The sequence below is a fragment of the Dermochelys coriacea genome, chromosome 5, assembly GCF_009764565.3.
Source record: "Dermochelys coriacea isolate rDerCor1 chromosome 5, rDerCor1.pri.v4, whole genome shotgun sequence".
NCBI classification, from domain to species: Eukaryota; Metazoa; Chordata; order Testudines; family Dermochelyidae; genus Dermochelys; species Dermochelys coriacea.
The window spans coordinates 15,082,186-15,097,707 of record NC_050072.1 but is presented as its reverse complement, the minus strand read 5'-3'; the positions used below and the strand labels follow the sequence as shown (position 1 = coordinate 15,097,707).

General features: G+C 45.3%; 1 protein-coding gene across 7 annotated transcripts in view; it reads right to left on the bottom strand.

The window, feature by feature from the left end:
- CTIF (cap binding complex dependent translation initiation factor) overlaps positions 1-15,522 on the bottom strand; it is a 351,897-nt gene that overhangs the window by 91,156 nt on the left and 245,219 nt on the right. For 5 of the 7 annotated variants that reach the window (XM_038402138.2, XM_038402141.2, XM_038402140.2 and 2 more), the window contains 2 exons: positions 8,295-8,739; positions 3,948-4,277 (listed from right to left, as the gene is read on the bottom strand). In XM_038402138.2, the coding sequence (XP_038258066.1) occupies positions 3,948-4,277; positions 8,295-8,739 (775 nt within the window). The remainder of the gene's footprint in view (positions 1-3,947; positions 4,278-8,294; positions 8,740-15,522) is intronic. The other 2 variants (XM_038402139.2, XM_038402142.2) reach the window with 1 other exon arrangement.

Sequence of the window (15,522 nt, the reverse complement as noted above, 5' to 3'; positions counted from 1 at the left end):
TTTAAATAGAAGCACAAACCCTTTCAGAGGGTTAGTGAATGATCAGCTAGTGACACAAATGATATACTAGTGAGGCTAACTTGCAAAGCCTTCTGAGCAAGGAATGCTCTCAGGGTATGTCTACCCAGCAACCAAAGACCTGCGTCTGGCCTGTGCCAGGCGACTCAGGCTCGCGGCATTCGTCTGTGGCTGTTTCACTGCTGTGTAGACATCTGGGCTTGGGTTGAAGTCTGAGCTCTAGGACCCTGTGAGATGAGAGGATCCCAGAGTTTGGGCTCCAGCCCAAGCTCGGAAGTCTACATAGCAATGAAACAGCCCAGTAGCCCAAGCCCGAGTCAGCTGACACAGGGCAGCCAAGGGATTTTCTTTGCTCCGCAGACATAGCCTCAGGTTCCTGGAGATTGGCTCATGCCTGCATGTTCACATTCTTTTTGGGGGGATGCTATTTCAGATTCTTTTTGGGGGGGATGGAGTCGTTTTAGCTGACAATGTCACAGTAATGGCAGCAGCCGTTGCAGGATGGCACAGTAGCACTCTAGCAAGATCTTCTCCCTTGTTGGCTTGTGGCTGCACCAAATCTTCTCTCACAAAAGCAGAGGGAATCAGGGGCTCACAACATGTAAATCAGAGTGCCAACATTTTTGCCAGCTGGCTTAAGGGTAGATACATGGCAAGAAGGAATGTCAGACAACTGCCACGTGCTGTTTGCCCAAAAGCCTGACTCAACCCAGTGCACTGCACACAGCCAGCCACAGGATTGGAGACAAGCAACGCAAAGTATAATGAAGCGATGAATTCCAGCCACAGCAGCAAAGGAAAGCAGAATGGCAAGGAAAGTACATTGCAAAGAATGATGCGATTTCAATGACAGGACGTGTGCGTAACACGCACCGTCAGCAACAAAACGGAAATGAAGGCCACTCCCACTCACCACCACAAAAATTTTCTGCGCATAAACGAAGCGTCAAATTCTCCTCTCTGCAGAACACAAAATGGGAGCCTGTGCCCATACAAAATAACATCACCGGCTGGGATACAACATTGTTACATGATATGGCAAGAGGCTTTCCATATAATCCTCATCCACCTGGTCCTTTTCCCTAAGGGCATCCTTGCCATCCAGCACCCTCTCAGCTCATAGAGTGATGCTATGGCTGTCAATGCCTATTTGTTTCAATCAAGGTAACCTCTTCCACTTTCCCTGGGAAGAGGCACATCAGTCATGACTATACCTGTGATACTAAACACTTGCTTGGAGTAGACAGAGGACGGACAGTTTAGGTGAGACACATTTACCTCCCATCAGCCTGGCTCCGCCTTAGCTGAGAAGTGAGAGAGACCCTGCCATCATTTTCCAGAAGCTCCCTTCCTCCACATGTGATGTGCGGGGCTCGAACCCAGGCCTGTGAGTTCCCAGACATCCTGGCCTCCAGACAACGTCTGCTGAAATCTGGTGGGTCGAGGAGCTAGTAGAGCTACAGCCTCAGCCAAGGCACCAGGCACAGAAGCCCTAATTGGAAGATCGCCCGGCTCCACAGATTGGCCCAACCATGCTATTTCAGCCAGACGAAGGCACAGTAAGTTGTCTGAGCAACCAGGTGATTCCCTGTTGCTGCTCCACTGGACCCTGTGCTTGTGCCTACTTCCTGCATTTGGCACCCTGTACCCAATCCTGTTCCTGATTCCTGCTCCGCTCCTGGCTTCTACCTCCCCACTGCCTTTGCTCCTGGTTCTCACCGTGCTCCTGCTCCATCCCTGGTCCTTGCCTCTCCTCTGGTTCCTACCTCTATAGCTTGCTTCCAACCATCAGTTACCACTCCTGATTTGGACCCTGGCTCAGACTTCTGACTCTAGTTTGACCCTTGGCTCTGGCATTTGGTATCTAACCCTGGCCCCACCCCTCAGCTTTGATTCCTGTCTCTGATTCTGACTCGACCCCTGGCTCTGGTAATTGGCAGTTGACTTTGGTGCTGACCTTCGACTTCATTCCCCGACCTGAATGCCTGCTCCACCCACTCTGATCACTCAGGGTCCTGGTCCCTAACACTGGTATTTTAGTTGCCAGGGCACTAAGAAAAATGCCCATGGGACTTTGGGGCTGGCACCACATGTGCACTGCTGAACTGAGCTGTCTTTAGCAGATAACTAACAGATTAAAAGGTCCCACAGCCCATCAATCCCAGAAGCCAGCCTTTGGAAAGAGCCTGCTCTAGCCCTCCTTGGCCAAACAAAAATCAGGAGCGGCATGTGCCCTGTCCAGGCAGGGAACAAAGAAGGTATGTTGAAGGGTGCAGGCGGGTCTAGGGATTCTAAGATACCCTCTCCCAGAGAGCAAATAACCACGTATTAACCATGTGATGAGCTGCAGAACAGCATAATAAACCAACACACACATTCAAGCCCATGCTCTCCATCAACATGTCGCCACTGTCTACGGGACAATCCCATTTTCCCTGGTTATATATCATTATTATGGTCTAAATGCCATGGCTGTCAGTTTATTTTTTAATTGACTTTGCTTTTCTATAGGGTTCTTGGACATGGTACAGTAAACCCAGTGCTGGGTGTACTGCTAAAAAAGTCACCCATGATAATCGATGACCTGCACACACACAAATCACTACTGTCTGGGTTGTAAGTGCAGCTATTACAACTGCAAGCCATGCAGGTCGACGCCAGCAATTTTCCTCCAGCTATGAGTGGCTTCCTAGATGGTGTAGTTGAGTCAGGGCTCATATTGGATTAAAGCAACTTTCAGCTACGTGTTTAGCATCAAGAGCTATGGGATATGTCGCAACAAACTTAGGCTCTGGCAGACCAATGGGGGACACAAATGCAAGCAGTGAGGACCCTCTACGGATAATGCCCAGCTTTCTCCCATTTAACCGAGAGCTGTCTCCTCAAATGCCCATCACCTCAAGTGCCTCACCAGATCTTGTAGGAAGGAGATCTTGTAATTAGGGCACAGAGATCTGGATTCAATTCAAGACTTTGCCATAGACTTTCCTGTGTGAGCTTGGGCAAGTTGCTTCAGCCGGGATCCACAAAAGAACTTCGGAGGAGGCCTCTGAGCACACCTATCAGATTCAGGCCCCGCAGGTGAGATAGGTGGGGGAATGCCTATCGGCACCTGCCTTTATGATCACGCTGGGCTTAGGCGTGAAATAGGCCACCTAGATGCCTGCCTGTGCCAGCAGTGCACTTGCCTCCAGGTAGAAACTTAGATGCCTCAGGAACTTTTACAGTGAAAACATTGGTGCTGAGTGAGTTTAGGGACCTACAGGGCGAGGCGGCAGCCGAGTGGTGGGTTTTGTGGACTGCAGCAGCACATTCTGGTCTTCAGGTAAATCCCTTTGGGGATCTTGGCCTTCATCTCCCTGAGCCTCATCTCCGTGTCTGTAAACAGGGATAAAGATCCTTCCTTTCTCCTCTTTGGCCTGTTTTGTCTATTTAGATTGCAAGCTCTTCAGGTCAAGGACTGTCTATGTACACTCCCAGCATATGAGCTCTGATATTGGTCCAAGATTGTAGACGCTACAGTAATACGAACAACAAACAATAATAATCTCAACCCCTGGAGAATCGCATAAGGAGAGAGGTAGTCTCTGACGTACTAAGGATCCAAACCTTTTAGAGCTTTATGGGTTAAAACTAGGTGGGGACAGTGCCTGGGGAATGAGCATTTGTTAAACTGAGCTTTTAAAATAGAGGGAGAGATAGAGATGGATATTAACCGGATGGTGCCTATAAAATTATATCGGTCTGTCGTAACCATGACACACTTGCATAAACAAACACAAAAACCACTGCCCTCTCTTCACTTACACTTTTCTTTTCTATAATTAATTGGGAAAGAATGGAACTTGGGAAAAGCTCAACTATGGTCAGAATTCCTGGACTTCTTTCTAGTAATAACAGACTGGGAGCAGCTGCAAATATCTAATTACCTGCAGCATGTTGAGAAGCAGGCTTCGGAACTTGGTCCCCTCCACCATGAATAGCGCCATTTTGTCACAGAGCTTGGCGGCTGTGGAGGCGAAACTGCGGTCCGTCACTGCTTTCTGGTAAATAGTCTTGACAATCTCACCCAGCATCTCCTCGGAGTTGGTGGAGTTCTGGGCCTCCTCCATGAAGGTGGTGAGCTTGGAATCCACGTCACTGCTGTTGTTCCTCATGCTGTTGAGGATTTCAATTAATTTGTCCATTTTGTTCTTTTGGGGGTTGGTCGCCTCCACTGGCACTTCGTCCTGGTCCGTGAAAAGGGAAAGACAAGGCATCTGTTACACAAGGAAAAAACAGATATATCAGCCCTTGTTCTTTCACAGAAAACAGGGGGTAGGGGGCGATGGGAGTCATACAATCAAATCTACAATGAGGCATCTTCTAGTGGCACACTCTAGTGGTCTGAGGTCAGGAGTCAGAGCCAAGAATTTGGGAGCGCTAATTACTGCTCTCAGAGTAGCAGCCGTGTTAGTCTGTATTCGCAAAAAGAAAAGGAGTACTTGTGGCACCTTAGAGACTAACAAATTTATTTGAGCATAAGCTTTCGTGAGCTACAGCTCACTTTAGCGGATGCATTCAGTGGAAAATACAGTGGGGAGATTTACATACACAGAGAACATGAAACAATGGGTGTTACCATACACACTGTAAGGAGAGTGATCACTTAAGATGAGCTATTACCAGCGGGGCGGAAGGAAGAAAACCTTTAGTAGTGATAATCAAGGTGGGCCATTTCCAGCAGTTGACAAGAACGTCTGAGGAACAATGTGGGGGGGGGGGGGGGAATAACATGGGGAAATAGTTTTACTTTGTGTAATGACCAATTCACTCCCAGTCTCTATTCAAGCCTAAGTTAATTGTATCCAGTTTGCAAGTTAATTCCAATTCAGCAGTCTCTCGTTGGAGTCTGTTTTTGAAGTTTTTTTTGTTGAAGGATAGCCACTCTTAGGTCTGTAATCGAGTGACCAGAGAGACTGAAGTGTTCTCCAACTGGTTTTTGAATGTTATAATTCTTGACATCTGATTTGTGTCCATTTATTATTTTACGTAGAGACTGTCCAGCTTGACCAATGCACATGGCAGAGGGGCATTGCTGGCACATGATGGCATATATCACATTGGTAGATGCGCAGGTGAACGAGCCTCTGATAGTGTGGCTGATGTGATTAGGCCCTATGACAGGGACTCCATCTATGACTCCTGTGCAAGTCATATGACATCTCTGTGCCTCAGTGTCCCCATGTGATAAATATACCTGTGTACCTCAGAGGTGTAACATTTACTAAGGGCCCATGAGCCAAGTTTGCCTGCAGAGAAAAGCCAGAGTTACTGATACCGTGAACACACTGACTCAGCATGACTCTGCTCAGGCACCTGGAAATACCAAGGTCACATGGGCCCCAGGTTTGTATAATTTTTGGTGGTGCCCAGAACGGGTCCAAGCAGAGGTGTCCCATCCATAGGATGAATCGGGGCCCTGCACTTCAGGGGGCTGCGGGGTCCAGGGCGGCCCAGGAGGTTAGCAGAGGGCCTGGTGCCAGCAGCAGTGAGTGACCCGGCCCCAGCCTGCTCTGCTCCGCCAGTTCCCGGCATCGCTCAGAGAAGGGGGTGGAAGCCGGAAAGAGGCAGGGCAGGGGTTTGGGGGAAGGGGTGGAATGGGGACAGGGCAGGGGCAGGAAGAGGTGGGCAGGGGCTTTGGGGAAGGGGTGGAGCGGGATTGAGGTGGAACAGGGCAGAAAGGGGTGGGCTGGGGCCGGGTCGCTCGTTGCTGCCAGCACCAGGCCCCCCCGCTAACTTCCCAGGCCGCCCTGGACCCTATGGCCCCCTGAAGTGTGGGGCCCCCCAAAGCGCAGGGCCCGGGGCAGTTGCCCCAGTCCATCCTATGGACAGGACGGCTCTGAAAATATAAGCCCAAACATTGTTGGAGCCGGGCCCACATTCCTGAATATTGGTGGAGCACTGGCACCATGGGCCCATATAACTCACCGCCTACGCAAGGTCACAATGGGCATATGCAGGCATTAGCATAGTTATTTCCCAATTTGGGTAGCATGAGACCTTGCTTTGCAACTGGGAAGTTGTGGGGATTACTTAATGCTCATAAAGTATCTGGAAGGTGGAAAGCGCTATGGATATTCTAGTCAAGCCCTCCCATAACTTTCTGAGCAGCTCACAATGATTAGCAGTAAGCAAAGCGCTTGAGGTTTCTGCAACATATTGCAGGCAACAGGGAACGTTGACTATTCAGTCACTGACCAGTAGACTGCTATAAGGAGCTAGCTCTGCTTAAGGAGCCAGGAATGCAGGTTTTTCTGTTGCTTTTGTGCAGCAAGTGCTGCATGAGAGTCAGCCATGTTATGCCGTTCCCGCTCTCTCTTCCACTCTTCTCACTTTCCCTTCTTTCTTAGTGGTAGTAGGCTGGTCCCAGTAGACATTGCTCCGTTCTCCCTCTCATGTTACAAACTCACAGCCCATATACTCTGGTCAGTGGGAAGAACATTAGCCTGATGGTTTAAGGCACTGGGCTGGGACTGAGATCTTCAATCAATTCCTGACTCATCCAGATACTTCCTGCGTGATCCTGGGCAAGTCCCTTGATCGCGCCATGTCTCAGTTTTCCATCTGTAAAATGGGAATAATGCTGCTTTCCTATCTTATGGGCTTTTATGAAAATAAATTCACTAATATTTGTGAGTTGCTCAGATTATAAGGCTACAATGCCACAGAAGTACCTAGATCAGGACAGACATTGAACAACCTAAGTGCTAATCAAGACTATCACATGCAATATATGCACAATGTGAACAAATTGCAGTTACTACAAGAGCTCTAACTTTTTCATCTTCTGACTTTTGTGCCTTTAAATTAATAACATTACCACACACGTATTGCTGCTTTTTAACATTTAATTACGCTGTGAAACTTTTTGCTAGGGACAGACACGCAGTGGACATCTCACATTTGCTATGAGCTGATGTCCTCTCTTCCTTTTTTTCCATTGATAAAACATCGTGCCACACTCTATGAAAGTCCCCTGAAACCTTTAGTAAATCCAGGTGTGGCCTTGAAACCTGATGGGTGGAGCTGTCAGTAGGCCAGCTGTGTAAACTCAATGCTGGACATTGGGCATACACATAACTTGGTGTTTACCTGGAGTATTGCTCTCGTATGACCCCACGCTCCTAGAAGCTATGATTATGGGTTTGATCCTTCAAACCGTCTCTTCTCATGTAAATAGTCCCACAGAAGTCAGTGAAATTGCTCACACGAGTAAGGACTGTTTAGGTGAGTGAGAATTTGCAAGATCAGACTCTACAGTAGGTCTCAGGAAAGAAACTTGCAAGTGAGTATTTTAAAACAGTTTGCATATCATCTATATTTTACGGAGAATGTTAAGAATTAAAATGGTCTACTTCGCACTGCATACATACAGATACACAGACATATTCAAATGGGTATGCACACAAACACACAACAGAGCTGTTTATGTTCCTGGTTGTTTCATTTCGTGTACTAGATGTGCTCTGCATATCTGCATTTATTTTTTACTACACATTTGGATATTTTTGCTGCAAATTCATTTGTGTGGATTTATCAATATGCATAAATACTCTCACAACAAAAATCCTACATTCTCCAGGGTGCATGTGGACAGATTAGCTATTAAACCCTTAGAAATTTGAAACTTTGTCTCCAAAAAAGGATTTCTCATCCATCACTTGCACACATGAGTTTTGTTATTGTTGAGTTGTTCAAGAGAAGGGGGAAGGATAAGGGTGCTTTTCATATATTTATCAATCTATCTAGATAAACGGATATCAGGTTTAAGTGGCTAAATCTACATATCCAATGTTCAAAGTCTGAATTCTGTACTCAGTATCTAGATACAAGAGGAGACACAAAGCCACATTTTAGAACACTCCAGAGACTCAACTGGCATTTGCAAATAGGCTGGGAAATGCACATGCTCCTGATTTGGGCTCATAAACCCTCATCTTCATGCAGTGTTTTCTGCAGTGTGGAGTTCACAATTCCTCCTTTGAAAACTTAGTCTTAACATGAACACCAAACAACAGGTCAGGTGCAGTTAGATAGAGAGACTCAGCAGTGTGTCAGTAAAAGGCCCGACGAAGAACCACAAAACCCAACCACCCACCAGAAGAAACGTTGACTTTAGGAGATGAGACGATAAATTTGGCTGTGCTCAGGAACAAGGCCCCATGTAGGTGTGTGAAATGATTAACATCTGAGCTTTTAATAAAGGGAAATTCAGCTCCCCACGGGAATAGTACCTTTTCTTTTAGTCTCCTTCGCAGTCTGTCTTTGGAAGACTGGAGCAAATTGACCTTTGGCCTTTCCCCGATGCGCTCATGAACACTGTCTCTCCGCTTGGTTTCTGGTTCCTGAATGTACTGTTGAGACTGTCTCTCCACGACCTCCGTGCTCCGGTGCATCTCCAGGGGGATGTGCACTGTGCAGATGGAGGCGTCCTCGATTTTCAAATTCTCAGTCTCTTTGGCATTTCTGTGCGTTTCCTTGTCGTTGGGCGAGTGCTTCTGGTTGTGGTGCCATCGCCGGTTTTGGCTGTAGCCATGGTGGGCTGGCCTCCCTGAGGAGTGAGGGGCTTGTCCTCCCTGGTAGAGTTTCTGGTATTCCCTGTTGTGTTTGGCAGTACCTTGCTGATGATCTGTGTGCTGCTGCTGCGATTTGTTTCCTCCAGGAGGTCTCTGTTGTCTCCTGCAAACACAAACACACAAGTCAGCATGCTCAAGCCCTTTACCTTCTCCTACGTTCATCTGCACCAGGATAGCAACAAACTTGCCACAACAGCTTCCTGAACAAAGGCTTTCCAATGATGTAATTTGTGGCACTGAGTATTTCCGTGATCATTACTGATGAAGAGAGCGATTTCCTGAGGAGTTGCTCAGCCATGCAGAGTAACACAGCAGCCGTGCAATTGCACAATCCCAAACAATAACAGTCCAAACATGTTCGCATTACCCAAGCCCACAGAGCACTCTCATGCTGATCAATACATCTCCAAGCCCTGCTGGGCAACCAACACAACTTCCATAGACCCCTGGATGATCACCACCAAGTGTCTTTCACATAATTCCCATTCCCAGGCTGGTCCTTTCCCTGGAGCTATGCTGCAGGGAGCTAGACAGAGTTAGCAATCCCTTGTGTGCCCTTGACCCTGTCCTCACACCACTATTCCCCCTCCTCTCCCATTTGTCTTTCCTTCCTGGTTAGAGTCAGCTGCTCTCGCTTGCTCTCTTGCACCTGCCTGTGAACTATCCCAAACAAGTCTCCAAGCCTAACAATTCTTTTGGTCTTAAATACAAATAGGTTTTATTGGCAGATTACAGAAATGGAGAGAAAGTATGAAATCAAAAGGAACATAAAAAAAACAAACAGCTAGACAAATGCTGCAGAATGTGTTGTTACAGGAGGAAGGATGGTCCAGTGGTTAGAGTCCTAGCCTTGGCCTTGGGAGGCTGGGTTCAAGTTCCTGCTTTGTCACAGACATGCCATGCAACCTTGGCAAGTCACTAACCCTCTCTATGCTCCAGGCCCCCCCCCAATCTGTAAAATAGGGTTAATAGCACTTCCCTACCTCACGGAGGTGTTGGGAGGATAAATACTTTAAAGATTGAGGCAGTTAGATACTACGGTAATGGAGGCCATGTAAGTACCTCAGACAGATAGCTAACCCTAGGCTTCACTAACAAAGATGGCTTCACGACACCCTAGAAATCTTACATATTGTTGCACCCAGTGTGTCTGATCTCTGTCAACTGGGTCTGTATTTCACCATTGACCTGGCAGACTATGCCACCAAGTCTCAGATAGTCTTTGTGTCTCATGTCTCACTAGAAAGTCTTCCCCTTCTTATAGGTAAGAGCTCTGTGCGCCTTCCCAACAAAACAGGAGAGATGTTATATAGCTATCCAAGACAGCACAAAACCTGACATGTCTCTGACCTTCCCCCAAGACACTGCATTGGATTTTCAAGAGAGTTAGGTGGTCAAGCCCCACTGAATGTCTAATTGCTTTGGTCCCCTTTGAAGGATTCCAGCTTGTTGCTATGTTAGTTTAGCAGTCCCTTCTAGACCAAAGATCTGAAGGGTTGGCTTCTCCCAACCTCAGCAGTAAAAATGTCTCTTTGGATAGAAGCCAAGCAAGGAAGAGATCTCAGGAAAACTTTTTGCCACAAGTTTATGACAAAAGAAATTTTGGTTGTACCCACACTATTCCACCAACTTGGAGCCCTTGGTTTCAAAGGAGTTCTGTTTCTGAGTTCTACCTGTTCTCGTTCAGGTAGAAAGTTTTTTGAAATGTAACAGGAGTTGCTAAAACTGAACATCAAGAGACAAAATTAGAAAAGAAAACTAACAAATATAAAATCCAACACTTGGCTGCCAACTCTCTCTATTCAGACTTTACTTTTCAGCAAAGCCCTGACTGTTTTCACCCTGTGCCCTAAAAAATGCCCTCCCACTTCTATGGATTTCAATAGCATTTTCTCACCAAATGCACCTATGTTTGGCATTCATATGCTGGCATGCTTGCCCAGCAACATTCGCTGAACATTAGCAGGTTCCTGTGAGGGCCAGGGGAGGAACAGAAGAGTGTCAAGTTATAGAAGAACGTGGCGTGTGGGCTTCTGCTCCTTCCTGACATGACCCCTGTTACTGCTCAGCTGTTTACTTTCTAGTGAAAAAAGAGGGAGTCATTATCCGCTCTGTCTGAAGAGACATGCTTTGCCCCTCTATGGCACATGTCATCCAAAGCTCTAAAGACACTTTACAAACTATCATTATGTCTCAACACCCTTGTGAGGTAGACGAGAACCTTTATCCACATTTTACAGATGGGAAAACTGAGTCACTGAGAGCTATGGTGGAGATTTACCCAGGCACATATGGGAATAAAAGTCTGCAAATGATTTGCCCTAGATAGCACAGCTAGTCAATGGGGGAGCCATCAATACAACCCACAAGTCCTGGCTCTTAGCCTCTTGCTCCCACTATTAGATTATATCGTGTGTCTCCCTGAAAAGCAACAGTAAAATGAATGAAGTAATTTGGCCACCCATTCACTTGTGTCCACAGTCTGTATTTTCTTTAGAGGAGCCAAAGTATCTCGCGTGGGATGTTTCCCACAAAGCGGACACTATCATCCTAAACAACAAACAAACAAACAAACAAACAAGTGTGCGCCTGTAACACTGAAAAGTGAGGACATTTTCCCCTTGCTCCTTTCTACAAGAAGCTGAAGCTGGAGGAAATTCCTGCCAGCAGATGCAGCCAAAGGGTGTCTTGCATTCTCCATCTGAATTTGGACATTTCCGATTTCTAAACAGGCTGTCCCAAGACAAAATTATCAGGGTTTGCAACACATGCAAAAAGGGGAGGAAGTTTAAAGGCTTGTTTTCATAAAAAAGGACAGGATTTAGGGTAGCCTATGACTTGTGTGGTTTTCCATTGCTTTAATCCAGGTTATCTTCAAGGCAACACCGGAATAGAGTTTAAAAAGATGCACAGGAATCTTTTTAAGAACGCCACATTGCATCCAAATCCCATTTAGAGGTTGTGTGCCTTTTACCAGGTTATTTCCTTTTCTCCCACTGTTGATTATCCAGATAGCTGTGCATCTAAATAGAAGCTCTTGCTCTTATCTAATCAGACTCTCTCCTCCAGCTCATTCAGTCTGGTGACTGTGACATGACAACTGCTTCCCTATGGCAGTGACATGTAAGGTCACCAGTTCTGGACTGTGAATGCATCAAGGTGGGGGAACAGACATCTCTAAAAAGGAGAGCCTCTATTTACAGTGCTATCCCTTTAAAAGGAGACCCCCCCCCCCAGAGCCCTGGATTGTGTTGGCTTCTCAAAGACTGCATAGGGCTAGCAGTAAAACCAGCAGCAGTTCCCAGCATGCCCACTGTCCTTTTAACCCTTGCTACTTTGTTTAAAAAGCATGGTGGATCGGCACTGTAAAATTCAGCACTTTTCAGGTCCTTGAAGTTGCAATGAAGGAACTTCACAATTTGCACTGACAAAAAGAGAGAGGCTGTATGTAGGGACTGGGGCAACCATAATATTAATGAAACTGGCTTTGTAATGTTAAGCGTCTTTCCCCTTCTTTCTAGGCCCTTACACCTCAACCCTCAGAAGGCTGGATCTTTTTCACTGTTCGTTTTCTGACATTCTAACATCTGAGTTTTTTCAAGAGGAAAAATTTTATAAAGAACGCGCAATTTTGAGTTTAGGTGTTAGCTGAACACCAATGAAATATTTTTGCCTTAACTTTTTTTTTTTTAGTAAAGATTTTTGTTTGCAAACAGATGTTTTACATGTAATTAAAATGTGTTGTGTTACCTGTATCATTCCCCTGCAATATTTGCAACCCAAACACAACCTCATACTGGTGCATAAGAACCGGAAACTGAGACTGAACATAAACAGAAAGCAAAATTGACCAGTTAAACTCGGGCGTTCAAGCAGAGGAAAGTGCAACGCAATAGAGAATGAAAAGTAAGTTAGATTTATAATACTCTTCCAATTTTAACAATGTAAGGAATTACTAGTAACCTAGGTAAAGATTTTTTTAACTCACTTTTATACTGACATTGCCCTATTAAGGATAAAGCTTAGCTCTCAAATACCTCTTTACACACTTACAAAACAACCTACAACTGTATTAATGAATGGAAACAAATAAATATTGATAGAGCCTTGTGTGGAGAATCTATATTTGTAACAAGACTGTAACTTACAGCAAACAGGAAAGTTTCTCGTCTTCCTCATCTCCTTTTCTATTTCTTCTCCCATTCATTTTCCAAATTTTTTTTTGACTGTCTTAAACCTAAATTCAGTGGTATGAGACTAAACACAAATTCCTTCCATTGCCACTGAGCACGAGTCTGTTCTTCCCACATTTAGCAAAATATAAGCCCTTGGTCTTTATGGTTAAGAGCCAGTTGGCCTCAGAAAATGGGTTGAACTAATGCGGGTACCAAGGAATACAATTCTGATGGGCAGACTGGTTTGGCAGACAGATCTGGAGACTGTTTAGCCACTGACCACTGTAATATATTTATGAATGGCCACTTCCTTTGTCAGAGCACATTTAGCAGATCAATGCAAATTTGTTCTAGGGAAAGTATAATAAATTGCCATGTGAAATGTTTTAAATAACCAGTGTTATTTATCTGAAGGGGAACTGGAGTGTGAGGATGAGGATGACACAACCACAGAGTGGGGATTATTCGCATTACTAGTACAGAACCAATAGTGAAATGCAATCTTACTGGTTTACTGCAACAAATTTGTGTCTGTCCCTCTTATGGATATGCACATTTGCTTGGCATAGATCTGGAAATTTAGAATATTAGAAGATTGTCTCTCATTAAAGATCCAGTTTTGGGCTGCAACAACAACACAGGAACGTGAAAGACACACTCAGGATCATTGTTCTGACAGTTGCAAAGGCAATATTCATATGGCCAGCAGCTGAACAAACACAAATGCAAATTTGCATATAGAGTCACCAATTACGACTGAACACACGGCAGTTAAACAAGTAAGGAAAGAAGTTTAAAGAAAATAAAGAGGCAAAGGAAAGAAAATGTCAGACAAATAGCGAAGCCATTGACTTGGCAGCCGGCAGAAGCACAGAAACTGTCCAGCATTCAGGCAAATGTGGAGAGAGTGTAGGGTGACCAGATGTCCCGATTTTATAGGGACAGTCCTGCTATTTGGGGCTTTTTCTTATATAGGTGCCAATTACTCCCCACCCAGTCCCGATTTTTCACACTTATCATCTGGTCACCCTGAGTGTAACGAGTCCAACCTCTTTGCAAAACAGCCCAGAAAAAGTAGAAGGATGCCTGGGGAGAATGTGAGGATTCTTCAAGTGATGGAGAGCTGTTCAGAAAACTTAATGAAGAAGCTGCAGATTCAAATGAATGGCTAATAAAACTATGCACAGATGGGGCTTGGTCCTGCTCCCAGTGAAGTCAAATGGCAAACTCCCATTGGCTTCTATGGTGTAGGATTAGGGCCATAGCCTACATTCACAGATTCATATTCATAGAGTTTAAGGCCTATGGGAGCATTAGAACATCTAGTCTGACCTCCTGTATATCAGAGCCATTAAATATCACCCAGTTGCCCCGGTATTGAGTCCAATTTGTTTGCCTAACATATAACTTGTGTTTGGCTAAAGCATCCCTTCTGAAAGGCATCCAGTCTTGAGGATCATCAGGAGATGGAGAAGCCACCACTTCCCTTGGTAATTTGTTTTAATTGTTAATCACAGTCACTTAAAAATGGTGGCTTATCTACAATGTGAATTTGTCTGGCTTCAATTTCCAGCCATTGGTTCTTATCATGTCTTTTTCTGCTAGATCTGATGAATTGAGGCTCTCTCTACATTGAATTTGCACCAGTGGAACTAAATCAGCATAATAACGTGTGCAAAACCCAAATATAAGTGCATTGCACCACTGTAAAGTGGAAATGACACCACTGCAGATTAACCTGATAACATACCAAAGTAAACGGCACCAGTGTAAGTCTGCTTTATGCCAGTGCAAAATGTCTACATTACCCTGTTGCACTGGTGCACATTACAGCTACACAGGCACACACTCTCCTAATGTAGACAAGACACAAGTTTGGCAATACTCCCTGCCCTGAAAAGTAACATCCAGCCTTCATTACACCCTTTTTTTCCTGAAGTGGTCTCTGAAATCTTCAAACTGAAATATGAAGGACATACAGGGATCACTTTGTCCATCACTAAAAGCAGCCACTTCTGGGATGGAACACAGCAGCCGTTTAACAGTGCACAGAAACACTACATGGCTGATAAGAACAGGAAGTGAAGGAAACTGCTGTATCCAATGGAACCAAACAAACAAGGAAAATTCAGGTTGATGGACTATAAAACACCCAGCTGGCAATATGGCCCAGTCATGGAGTTAACACCTTCTCTCATTCTACAGATAGTGCCTTGGGTTCTCACAAGTAAAACAGACCTACGGCAGATTTCAAGTTTCTCCAAAAGATGCTAGGCTGGATCACCAGCTGGAGTGAATTCGTATAGCGTCACTGAAATCAATTTCACACCAAAATGCACTGCCTGTTCAGACCAGATGAGTATCTGACCCAGTATTTCCAGCAACATGGGCTATTCACTCCTTCTGAGGCTCTGGTTTAGAACTGATTCAGAGGAAAGGGTGTCACATACTTAAACAACAGCTCCACTTTCTGCTGTACCTAGATGTTGTTTGGATGACTCCCATCCAAGTACTGATGCAGCCCAACACAGCTTAGCTTGTGAAAATTAAGGGTCTGTCTTCACTGCAGAGTTAATTCATGCATTTACCAGAGCTACCTTGCATGTCAATGCACCTGTCTCACCAGAGTTTAGTGCTGTTTTCACTCTGGGCCCAGCTGGACCTGTAGGCTAAAACCCAAGTGAAGCTTTAACTCAGGCTGGTAACCCTCC